The 12,543-nt window shown below is 39.7% G+C and overlaps 1 protein-coding gene across 5 annotated transcripts in view; it reads right to left on the bottom strand.

The window, feature by feature from the left end:
• Window positions 1–301: 301 nt before the first annotated feature.
• ccdc181 (coiled-coil domain containing 181) overlaps window positions 302–12,543 on the bottom strand; it is a 62,680-nt gene continuing 50,438 nt past the window's right edge. For 4 of the 5 annotated variants that reach the window (XM_086006732.1, XM_086006734.1, XM_086006735.1 and 1 more), the window contains 4 exons: window positions 9,967–10,917; window positions 7,908–8,054; window positions 2,092–2,246; window positions 302–704 (listed from right to left, as the gene is read on the bottom strand). In XM_086006732.1, the coding sequence (XP_085862858.1) occupies window positions 536–704; window positions 2,092–2,246; window positions 7,908–8,054; window positions 9,967–10,917 (1,422 nt within the window). In that variant the 3' untranslated portion in view covers window positions 302–535. The remainder of the gene's footprint in view (window positions 705–2,091; window positions 2,247–7,907; window positions 8,055–9,966; window positions 10,918–12,543) is intronic. The other variant, XM_086006736.1, reaches the window with a different exon arrangement.

Here is a 12,543-nt window from a genome sequence, read left to right on the forward strand (position 1 = left end):
ACAGTTAATTGTGAAAAGAACTACAGGTACAACATGCAATGCTACCTTATTGACACACAATATATCAGAGTTTAAATCATTTAGTTCAGATGAGTAGATGGAAGTTAAATTATTGCTTGCACATACAGAACTACACTATTGACTGCACAAAAACCACTGATTTGTTTATTTTTGATAGCTGTCAGTGACTTCTTGTGCAAAGTGCAAACACTACTTTAACACTGGTCTACTTTTACCTATTAAAATAAAGCTTTTAAATTCTTAAAGGATCTTTTCATTGGAGTAGAAAAAACAACATACAGACCTTGCAGATAATTTATTACAACCTAATCATGTCTTATGCAATGCTCAGCAGATTTTGAAATGTTAGTACAGGCATGTTGAAAATTGCATAAAGATTGCACTGTTGAGATCTCTTCAGATGCGTTCATACCACTGAAAGTCTGATCCGCAAACCCTCAGAAGAGTTCTGCTTTATTTGAACTCTGCATTGAGGTATTGCAAATGTGAAGAGAAATAGGATGAGCAGGGTTTCCTAGAACCTGTAACCATAATTGTCAAACTGAAATGATTTGGATTCATTAAGGGTGCACAGTAGAGTCTGCATTCTTTTTACTCTTCTAGCTTCCATCAGAAACTGCTTGCATCGCTCCTCGGCAGCCAATCGCTCTGCACGTTTCTCAGCTTTCTTTCTTTTTAGCCATCTGTGAAGATTTATAATTTTTTTTTAAACTACCGAATCAAACCCTTACTGAATTAAGCAGTATAAAAGTATGTATATTACTGCCTTTATTATTTTTTATATTTAAACACAGATTACCATTTATAGTGTTTCATCACATTCGAGAAGGGGGGGGGAATATTGGTTGTCTGAGGGGGAGGGAAGGCCTCATGGCGGGGGGGGGGGTGAATTGGAGGCATGGGAGTGATGATCAGAGGCCTCGTTGGGGGGTCTCCGATTGCGGGTTAGGTTAAACAGGGATCTTGGATCCAGGAGGCAAGTGTAAAGGTAATTACCTCCTGGATCCAGTAGTCGCACCTTGCATTAGCTGGCGGGTTTAATGAGGTGTGCAAAACCCGACCAGCGAAAGTTAAAGACAAAATGGAAGTTAAATAAGAGGCTTCCAGCCTCATTATAATGTTTAAATAGGCGACCCGCCTCCTGGGAGCGGGTTGGTTGCCCGCCTCCATTAAAACTGGAAGTGGGCAGGTTGGAGGCGGGCTCAGGTTAGGATTCTGATTTTTAACACTTTAACTACCCCCACGCCCCCAACCCACTCAATTTTTTAGGTTAAAATCCCCCCCAGAGAGTTAGTATGCAGGTACAGCAAGCAATTAGGAAGGCAAATGGCATGTTGGTCTTTATTGCAAGGGGGTTGGAGTATAAGAGTAAGGAAGTCTTGCTACAATTGTACAGGGCTTTGGTGAGACCACACCTGGAGTACTGTGCACAGTTTTGGCCTCCTTATCTGAGGAAGGATACACTTGCCTTAGAGGCGGTGCAATGAAGGTTCACTAGATTGGTTCCTGGGATGAGAGGGTTGTCTTATGAGGAGAGATTGAGTAGATTGGGCCTATATTCTCTGGAGTTTAGAAGAATGAGAGGCGATCTCGTTGAAACATAAAAGATTCTGAGGGGGATTGACAGGGTAGATGCCAAGAGGTTGTTTCCCCTGGCTGGAGAGTCTAGAACTAGGGGTCATAGTCTCACGATAAGGGGTCGGCCATTTAGGACTCAGATGAGAAGGAATTTCTTCACTCAGAGGGTTGTGAATCTTTGGAATTCTCTAGCCCAATAGATTTTTGGACTCTAGGGGAATCAAGGGATATGGGGGATCGTCGGGACAGTGGAGATGAGGTTGAAGATCAGCCATTATCCTATTGAATGGTGGAGCGGGCTTGAGGGGCTGTATGGCCCACTCCTACTCCTAATTCTTATGTTCTTAGGTCATACCTTACAACTGTAATTATAAATTGGCTGTCCCACTTTTTTACTGTTGTAAATACAGTTAGCAGTTTGATTCACTAATCCAGATTAGTACAAAGTCGAATTAAAGGTAGTATGGAAATTAGTTATTAAGCTTTCCTTACTGTTTAAAAGCTTTTTCAGAATCTTCTCTTGTGTGGACTTTTGAGTTGTAATCTTGTTCTCTTTTTCTCATAGCTTCTACTTGTTGTTCTTTGATTTGCTGTTCCCATTTCTTCTTTAGCCAGAGATTGAAGGCTTCATTTGGGTCTCGATATCCCTAAGAAAACAAAAATAAGCGGTTTCCACAAACAGGTACCATCATCCCAGCTTAAGCGCATTCAACTGTTTCTACCATTTACTAAGTTTATTTTTATGCAAAACTGGCACTGGCTGAAAAAAGGTTACAGTAGGGCTACCTTACACGAAGATTATATACCCAATATATGATAATTTGTGAACAGCCAAAATTAAAGCATATTGAAAAACACAATTTTATTCTGTGAGAGTTCAATTTTAATAATTACACCCAACTTTGTAGTTCTAAATTGTGTTTGTGTTCCCATTTTCAGTTTTTTTTCCTCACTAGGGTACTCTCTCTGAACTTCCCTTCCCCAGGCCTCAGCTGTTAGCTCAAGCAACAAAGCCAAAGAGTTGCATGAAATTAGCCATGACTTAGATTCTCCCTCCCATCCGAGGCCATGCCTCACTTCATCTGATATTTTCCCAATGGTGAAAGATGAGTTTGGAAGCTTATCAAATAGGATATCATGGAATAGAAATTTTAACCCACCATGTTGTATTACAGCTTATTAGTATATAGGCAAGCTAAGTGAGTGGGCAAGTATATGGCAAATGTGGAGAAATGTGAAGTTATCCAATTTGGTAGGAAAAATAGAAAAGCAGAGCATTTTTTAAATGGTGAGAGATTGGGAAATGTTGGTGTTCAGAGGGACCTGGGTGTCCTTCCACATGAATCACTGAAAGTTAACATGCAGCTACAGCAAGCAATTAAGCAAACAAATGGTATGTTGGCCTTTATTACAAGAGGATTTGAGTATAAGAGTAAAGATGTCTTACTGCAATTATATAGGGCCCTGGTGAGACCACACCTGGAGTATTGTGTACAGTTTTGGTCTCCTTACCCAAGGAAGAATATACTTGCCATAGAGGGAGTGCAACGAAGGTTCACCAGACTGATTCCTGGGATGGGGGGGGGGGATTGTCCTACGAGGAGAGATCGAGTAGACTAGGCCTATATTCTCTGGAGTTTAGAAGAATGAGAGGTGATCTCATTGAAACATACAAAAAGATGCAGGGAGGATGTTTCTCCTGGCTGGGGAGTCTAGAACCAGGGGTCACAGCCTCAGAATAAGGAGTCGGCCATTTAAGACTGAGATGAGGAAAAATTTCTTCACTCAGAGGGTGGTGAATCTTTGGAATTCTCTACCCCAGAGGGCTGTGGATGCTCAGTCATTGAGTACTGTATATTCAAGACAGAGATTGATAGCGTTTTGGATGTTAAGGGAATCAAGGGATATGGGGATAGCACAGGAAAATGGAGTTGATGTAGAAGCTCAGCCATGATCTTCTTGAATGGTGGAGCAGGCTCAAGGGGCCGAATGGCTTACTCCTACTCCTATTTCTTATGTTCTTAACACATTGCAAGCTGCTGTCAGTGTTGCCTTTAGGGAAAAGTAAGAGCTATATATAAATTACAGCTCGGCACCACTTTCTCTGCCATCATTGGCAACATGGGAGGAATGACCACTGTGTACCACTGGCAATTACTGAGGAAATTTCCTTTTTGTTGTTTCTCATTTCTTTTTAAACAATATATTTGCATCTGGGTTCTTGTGTCTTCTCAAACCAAAGTGCAGTATTTTACTTTTGTAAAGTAATAATTTGTGTTGTAGCACCCAGGCTAGTTCACTTTATTGACTACCACTCGAAAGTGCACCAAGAAAACTTATGCATGATGTTCAAAATTAATAATACTGTACATAAAACTGGGACACTGGTAGTATTGATCCAGCCCAAAATGAGCTAATATGCATCCTCAAATGCACCAGTTGTTTGAACAATTACAGGAAAAGTTAATCAAATACAGATTCTGTGCAGTATTTTGATGAGAAGATGCACTTTGCATTGGTACAAATATAATTGGGACCAAAGTGTCTTTGTTTACCCAGTTATTGAAACATATAAGATTGTGAGGGGGCTTGATCGGGTGGATGCGGTGAGGATGTTTCCACTGATGGGTGAGACTAGAACTAGGGGGCATAATCTAAGAATAAGGGGCTGCCCTTTCAAAACTGAGATGAGGAGAAACTTCTTCACTCAGAGGGTAGTAAATCTATGGAATTTGCTACCCCAGAGAGCTGTGGAAGCTGCAACATTAAATAAATTTAAAATGGAGATAGACAGTTTCCTAGCAGATAAGGGAATTAGGGGTTACGGGGAGAGGGCAGGGAAGTGGACGTGAATCTAGATTCGGATCAGCCATGATCCTATTGAATGGTGGAGCAGGCCCGAGGGGCCGTATGGCCTACTCCTGCTCCTACTTCTTATGTTCTTATATGAAAAGTTTCAATAACATTTTAAAATAATTTCTATAAAATTAACTACTAAAACATGATAATTTATCAACTTATAATTAATAGCCCTGAATGATTTGCATGGTATCCCAATTTTACTTGGTTTAATTTGGACACATTATATGGCAAGTCTTTGCGTCTCACAGATGTTTTATACTTCATGGCAAATCATGCTGTGAAATTACCTAATCTGTTCATTCTTTGTCATACACATTCAGGTATATCGGTTCATTTGTAATTTTGTCTACTAGTTTCCTATATCATATTCATTTATTAATTTACCTTACTCTTTATACATTATGCATTAAACCAAAGTACTCCCATTATGATAGTGACAATTATATTTTACTTTACGCCCAATGTCACAACTCTGATCTTAGAAGTTTAGGTAGGTGATGCAATTAAATCAATCTACTCCAAGCTTAGAGAAATTACTTTGTTACATTTCTTACTACGACAACAATTTGTATAGCATCTTTAACGTAGTAAAACGCCCCAAGGCGCTTCACAAGAGCAACATTTGACACAGCCACATGTGGAGATATTAGGACAGGTGAACAAAAGCTTGGTCAATGAGATAGGTTTTAAGGAGTGTCTTAAAGGAGGAGAGAGTTAGCAAAGAGAGCTATAGGGACAAAGTCCAGAGCTTAGTGCCTAGACACCTGAAGACATGGCTGATATTGGAGGGGGCGAAGGAAATCGGGGATGCACAAGAGGCCGGAATTGGAGGAACACCGAGTTCTCGGAGGTTTGTAGGGCTGGAAGTGATTACATAGATAGGCAGGGACAAGGCCATGGAGGGATTTGTACACAAGGTTGAGAATTTTAAAATTGAAGTGTTGCTGGACCAGGAGCCAATGTAGGTCAGCAGGCACATGAGTGATGGGTGAACGAGTCTTCATTTTTCATACTGTCTCAGTGATCCATCACTCTTATACTATCCAGATATGTAATTTTCCCATGAACAGTCACTCCAACTGGTTGAGTACTTTTAAAAATTAAATTATACAAAAAACCTTCTCAGCTTTATAGTGATTTATATTCTATAATTAAATTGTATATCATGCTACTTTACCTTTCTAGTAGCTTGGTTATTTATCACACAAATTAATTTCAAAACAGATGTTAGAGCTTTTTTGAACTAAAATTCTGAAATCTATATACATACAAGATCATTTTTGCTGGAATAAAATTTTGTCTGAAGAAAGACTGCTATTGGTTTTCTTAGCTACATAGATCTTGTATTGTACATCTGTACTATTTATAAATTATCTTAGTCCCGAGTAGGTGAGAAGTGACCAAGTTCGAGTCAGGTATTATATGTACCTGTAACTAGTGTTCCTCCAATTCTAGCCTCTTGTGCATCCCCAATTTCCTTCGCCCCTCCACTGTCGGCCGTGTCTTCAAGTGTCTAGGCCCTAAGCTCTGGATTTCCTCCCTTAAGCTTGCTGCCTCGCTAACTCTCTCTCCTCCTTCAAGACACTCCTTAAGACTGTCCTTGGCCTCCTACACTGTTCTAATGAAGCTCAACGGAAGCCCGAGGAACAGCACCTCATCTTTCGATTAGGCACTTTACAGTCTTCTGGACTCAACATTGAGTTCAACAATTTCAGATCATAACCACCGCTCCCATTTTTTTGGACAGCAGCTGTTGGTAATGATTCTGCTATTGCCATTTTCACCTCCTCTAGACCCATCTTTTGTTTCTTTACTTGTCCCATTGCCATTCCCTTTTGCCTTACACCATCATCCCCCTTTTGTCATTTAATCTCTCCTGCCTTCCACCCTATCAGACCTTCCCTTTAGTTCTTTCCTACCCTCCCCCCTGTCCCTGCCTCTGTACCTGCTTAACACCTGTTACATCTCTAACTTTTTCCAGTTCCGACGAAGGGTCATCGATCTGAAACGTTAACTTTGTTTCTCTCTCCACAGATGCTGCCTGACCTGCTGAATATTTCCAGCATTTTCTATTTTTATTATATGTAACTTGTAAGGTTCAGTTAAATTATTAAGAGCTACATCACTATGTCACAGATGGTATATGCCAATATAATCAGAGGTTAAACTAGAATGAAAGAATAATCCTAAATAGCGGTTTTCTTCATCCATTTTAAAATGTTCTACTAGAATCTTCCTTTTGAACTTTAAATATTTGTTAAAAATTATGTTAGACAGACATCCAACAATGGCCACAGATGTGTGGGTCAGTTTGCCTTTTTGCCTGAAATGGATATATCCCCATGCACAATTGTCTTAGTGAGACAGCTATCAAAAAGTATATAGAATAGGAACTTTTATCTCTTACAGAAAGTTAATAAAAAATTACACCCAGACAAAGTGTAATGAGGAATGAGACACAATCCACTACAGGGTTCATGACATAGCCGTCGTCGTTCACCATGACCTCACTAACGACAAAGATTCATCTCGTAAGGAGCTGTTGCTGAAAGCCTGAATTAAAAATGGAGTGTCACAGGAACAACAGCCATTATGCACATTTTAATTAAAATGTTTTTTTGAAGGTTACATTCTGTCCAATCACAGACACTGCATGAACATAGCATAATTCCCTCTCCCACAATTTCAAGACAGTTAAATGAGTCTAAACAAAAATTCCTCATCTGAACACTTTAAGAGCAGAATTTTATTCAATTTCTCCTATTGTAGAAAACAAGTGTTTGAAGCACTAAGTTGGTATTGGTGTTATACAACATTGTGATGGCATTGATGACATTGCCTGTTTTTTGTGTTGGAGTGGAGTCAAAATTTTCTCCGAGCTTCTGTTTTACAATCAAAGAGAATGGTCCCTTTAACTCTCAGCAGGGTCTTTGGCCATTTCTCCCAATGGGGGTATAAAATAGTGTAATGACGATTGCCTTTATCCAAATCACAAATCTCTTGGCTTTAAGATAGAGGTTTAAATATTTCTAAGATCTGTGTAGGTGGATACTCTATTGCAAGATCGATCCACTGTATATTACTGCTGTTTCTTATAAAGTATTACAATCAACTATTAGAATGAGATATCAGTGTGATTTTGTTTTAATGTATTACAAGTCTCTATAATGGAGCACAGCTGTGTAGAGAATTTATTTTGAGAATTATTAAGGATTTTAAGAACAAAAGGTAGCCAAGAATTTTTTGAAAAGAAAGGAAAGCGATGAAGCATATAGTGTAACATTACCAAAAAGTAGGTAAACAAAATGGATACTGTCCCCTTCATGAGTAAAGGTTAAAGTGCTTACGGTTAAGATCGTAAGATTTTCCTGCAGTGTAATTTGTTAAATTATGCAGAACTAAGAGTTCAAGTTTCAGGAAAAGTACAACAATTCTAATTACAGTACCTTACTATTCTTTCTTTCTATTTCCTTTGCACATTGAATTCTCCTTTCTTCTTGATGCTGCTGTTTCTTCTTTTGAAGCCAGACCCCAAAAGCTATCTTATTCTCCTCTTTCTTCTGCTCCTCTTCCTCAGTTTTTCTTGCCCCTATCTTATACAACAAATTATCATATTTAACTAAGTTGTAACAAGGGGACAATCATTAATCTTGTCAACCCCATAGAACCACTTTACTAACCTCCACTGACCCCCCTGCCCCCAGTTTATACAACCATCATTTCTCCCCTCTCAGATACAGCAGTTTCTATAGCATTGTGCAGTTTTAGAGATGCTAAATGGTCACAGCCACCTTACTACACACTTTTATAAAAGAAAAACAATATTTTCATAAATTTATTAAAATATATTAAACATTAGCTCAGTGGCTTTTTTAAACTCAGAAACATATGTGAAGGGCCAAAGCCCATAATGAAGGCCAATATCAAAAACAGTAGGAGAGATACGTCAAGAGATAGTGTTGACACCAAACTTTGGATTGTAAAGCCTATATATTGCAGGAACTAGGAAAGTCTGAGGAGGGTAAGGTGCTCCATGATTAGTTCCATGGTTTTTGAAATCCAGGGAAAGAATAAGTTTGAATAAAATTGTGTTATGAGTCTTGGGGTGTTATTATACTATAGATTTGAGTCTCAGATGGGTAAGCATTTCACTCTGCCCAGCGAGAAAGGAGCATGCAAACATTCATGCGCAGAGTTCTGTTCAACAGCTAGTTAATATTTAATTATAGCAGTCAACTAAAATACTGAGAATTAAGTTTAAGAACTGCCTGGGAATTTTTTTATCCAGTCTGATGCCGAGTTTAGAGTTATATCAGTGTGAAGTGGTTTCAGAGCCCTTGGTTTTAGTGGACATAACATCAACATGACTTCCAAATTATAATGTCACTTTTAGTTGATGCACATTTGAAATCACACAAAAGTGGTCATGTAACAGTCGATATAGATTTAAGAAACAGGAACAGCATGCACGGCAGCATATTTGGAGCTTAGGAGAAATAAGAGATGAAAATTCAAAGGAGCAATGACTATAGCAGTCTCAAGAAAAGACAAAAGTTGAGCCTACATGAGAGAAGCACCAGACAAGAAGTTTCTAGTTGAATCCTGCCCAGGAAGCCCTGGTTATTGAAAGGAGTGATCCATATGTGAACTGCCCCTCCAGACAGGGAGGCAAAAATCCTGAAATAATTTAAGAAACAGTGGACATGTATGTTTGTTTTAGATGGATGAGCTAAGATGGGTTGGATGGGCTTCCTCATGTGTATCTATTTTGTGATCTTGTGAGTGCAAGAGTGTCTAACTTGATGTTAAATGTGATTTTCAAATAATCTACTGTAATCATTCTTCAATATTGAATTTCAATATAATAATGTGGTGCACCTTACTTCAATACATCTTAGTTATGGCATATTCTTAATGTGTTTCATTGTAAGGACCAGGTCACTTGACAAAAAAAGGTCTTACATTTATGAATAGGATACCAATGGTATAAACCAAATACATGGCTCGGCTCTGTTTTATAAAAGCAAATTGCACCAAGCCTCACTGTGTATTGTATAGCTTTTCTACCAGACAGTATTCATATTCACACTGGTTTCCATTATATATTCTCCTACTTTTTCAGATGGTTGTTGGAGCATGAAATACTTTGCCACAGAGATAAGGCAGACTATTTCTTCTTTTAAGGGAAAATTGGATAAATATTTGTAGCAGTGAAAGATACAAGGCAATGGGGAGAAAACAGGGCAGTGAGATTAGTTTTGGATTGCCCTAGCACAAACAGCCAGCAAAGATGAGCCAATGTCTTCATTCTGTGCTGTAAACTTCTACAGATAATAAATGTAGCTTCACCAGTGTCATCCACATCACAAACAAAAGAAAATCCCACATTCTCAACATACTATTCTCACTGAATAGGGTACACGTCCTTATAAGAAAGCATAGGCATCAACAAACAACTTGCTATAGAAGAACTTGATTTACATTGCTTTAATACCCCAAATCTACCTCCATCTTCAGCTGCTCCTTCTTTTGTTCAGTTCTCCAATTAAGTTCTTTTTGTTCTGGGGTAATCAGGTGGGCGAACTGTTTTGGGGAAATTATTGCAGATTGCACCCTTCGAGGTAACTTTTGAGCTCCATTCTTCTGTGCATTAGCTGCAGAAGTTGCTCGATCCTTTGGTTCATCTGGTGGTTTTGGTGCATGAAGCATTTCTGTTGGAGATGGAGGTAAACTGTTCTGACTGCTTGAGAGGTTGTTTCCTTTAGAATTATCTGAATTTAAACCACTGGAGCAGTGAGATTGTTTATTTTCATTCTCACTGAATGCAACAGCGATCTGAGGTAATAAACCTTGACTTTCAAAATCCTGTAAATTCACAAGTTCAAATTTTCCATCCTTTTCCATCAACACTTTTTTGTCCTTGTTTTTGTCCTCATCCCCCTTGTTTCCTGTGTTATCGTAGACTTTTTGAGCATCATTTGAAATGTGCATTTCAGACATCTGACCTGTGACCTCCCCATTATCCTTTTCTATCTCAGAAAACTCCACAGGTGGCACCTCCAAGTCAACTAAATTGTCTTTGAATTTCAATCTGCGTTCTCGATTTTGATCAACAGGATCTTCATCCTGCAGCTTCTTGTTGGCTTGTTCAATCTTTTCCATTATATAGCGTTTTACTTCCTCGCTCTGCTCTTCTTCCTGTTGATCTTCCAGTTTTATTTCTTGTAATGAACTCTCACAATCTGTATCTGATATAGGATCAGGTTGATTGACAGTAACATTTCCCTCTCCGCTGGTGATCTCTGCGTGGTTATTGAGATCTTCATTCAATTCACATGATTTTTCTGCATGACTTCCAGATTGCGTTTCATCTGCTGCGCTCTCCTTTTTTTCATTTTCCTCGTCATCTAGCTCTTTATCAATTTTGGCTTCAATGTCTTTATCATCTTTGTAATCCTGTGGAGAACCAAAGCATTCATCTCAGTAAACCTTAAAATTATTTTATTCATAGAATGATCGTGACGTTGTGGGGAAAAGATCCTTGAAAATATACTGGCTATTTGGAAACAGATCTTGAGTTTTAAGTTGTTGATGTAAACTCTTTGCTAGCTGGTATAAATTATAGCTGGAGAATTACATCTATCTAAAGAAGTTTGAGCTAGATTTTCCCCTATTCATTGTCAATGGCAGAAAATCTAGCACAGATTACATCTCAAGTATGGCCAAGGTAGTAAGAAGGGAACTAAAGAAAACATTGAGAAAGATCAGTAGAGAAAGTGAAAGGATTAATGAATGGCATATCAGTTAACTGTTCAATTTTCAGATCACTAAAACTGGAAAGTAACTTGTAACTGAGAGGGAGGGAGGATAAAGGGAGGGAGGGACAAACAGGGTGGGAAGGAGGATAGAGCGAGAGGGAGGGAGGAAGAAGGAGGGAGTGAGGAGAGGGAAAAAGAGAGGAAGAGAGAGTTACAAAAGGAGGTAAAGAGTTCCACAGATTTGAGATTCTGACAAAGAATGAATTAGAGTAGTGATGCGTGTTCATTTCAACAGCGAGGATGCAGGATGTAGGGTTGCATATTTGGGCCTAGAAATTCGGTAGCCGCTGAAAATGGGCGCGAGGATTACGATGCGATAGGAACCCGCGCCCATTCGGAGGACTGCGGGCAGCACTTAAAATTCATGCTGCCTGCTACTTTTCACGAGTGCTGAGCGCTCTGCTGAGTGGCTGAATGCTCAGCAGAGGGCCCAAGTTCGTGTGAGGCTAGCTCCAATTAAAGCTAGCCTGTGCAACTTAAAGACAGTCTGCACCTCTTAAAGGGGAGATGCCATCTGCTGGCAACAGGTGGTGGAAGTGATTGTGAAGGCTGCTATCAGAAAAACCAAGATTGAGTAATGGCTTAACAAGCCAGAGCAAGGGCTCCAAGATTTTCCGATGCAGCACTGGAGGCCTGAACTCCAGGAGGTCCCCTTCCCACAGGGGGCCAGGAGGCCCTCTAGGTAACAGATGAGGGTGCAGTGGGAGCAGACAGTCAATGTAGTCAACGCCAGCAGTGTAGCCCCGAGGACCTGGACTCAGTGCAGGAAGACGTTTAATGACCTCACACGCGTGGTCGAGGTCAGTGAATTCATCTTCAAATGCTATCCCACCATCTGCACCACTAACCTCACACTGCTCAATGCACCACAACCCTATCACTCACCTACTAACTATTTCTACCAAACTCGACTCATACCTCACATTCATAGTTTCACCTCATCTGGACACACTTACCAGTGCAGCAAGACTCTCACCCACATCTCACAGCTTGAACACTCATGAATCTTATCATGACTCATGAAGTAACACTGGGCGGCCAGCTGGTGGCGCCGTCCAAGGAGTATAAATACTCGGGCGTGGGCCCAGCTTGTTCAGGATGTTTCTGTAACCAGGAACTAGTGATGTAACTAGAAATCTCATGGTTTTGAAACAGTTGATTAAAGCCTTGTTTTATACTCAAGCCAAGTGCTCAGTAGTCTTTTTACATCAAACACACCATCAGTTAGTCAACTATGACAAGCACATCACCTAAACACATCACA

This window comes from Somniosus microcephalus, chromosome 14 (genome assembly GCF_052327205.1).
Source record: "Somniosus microcephalus isolate GS21.2 chromosome 14, FLI_Smic_1.0, whole genome shotgun sequence".
Classification (NCBI taxonomy): Eukaryota; Metazoa; Chordata; class Chondrichthyes; order Squaliformes; family Somniosidae; genus Somniosus; species Somniosus microcephalus.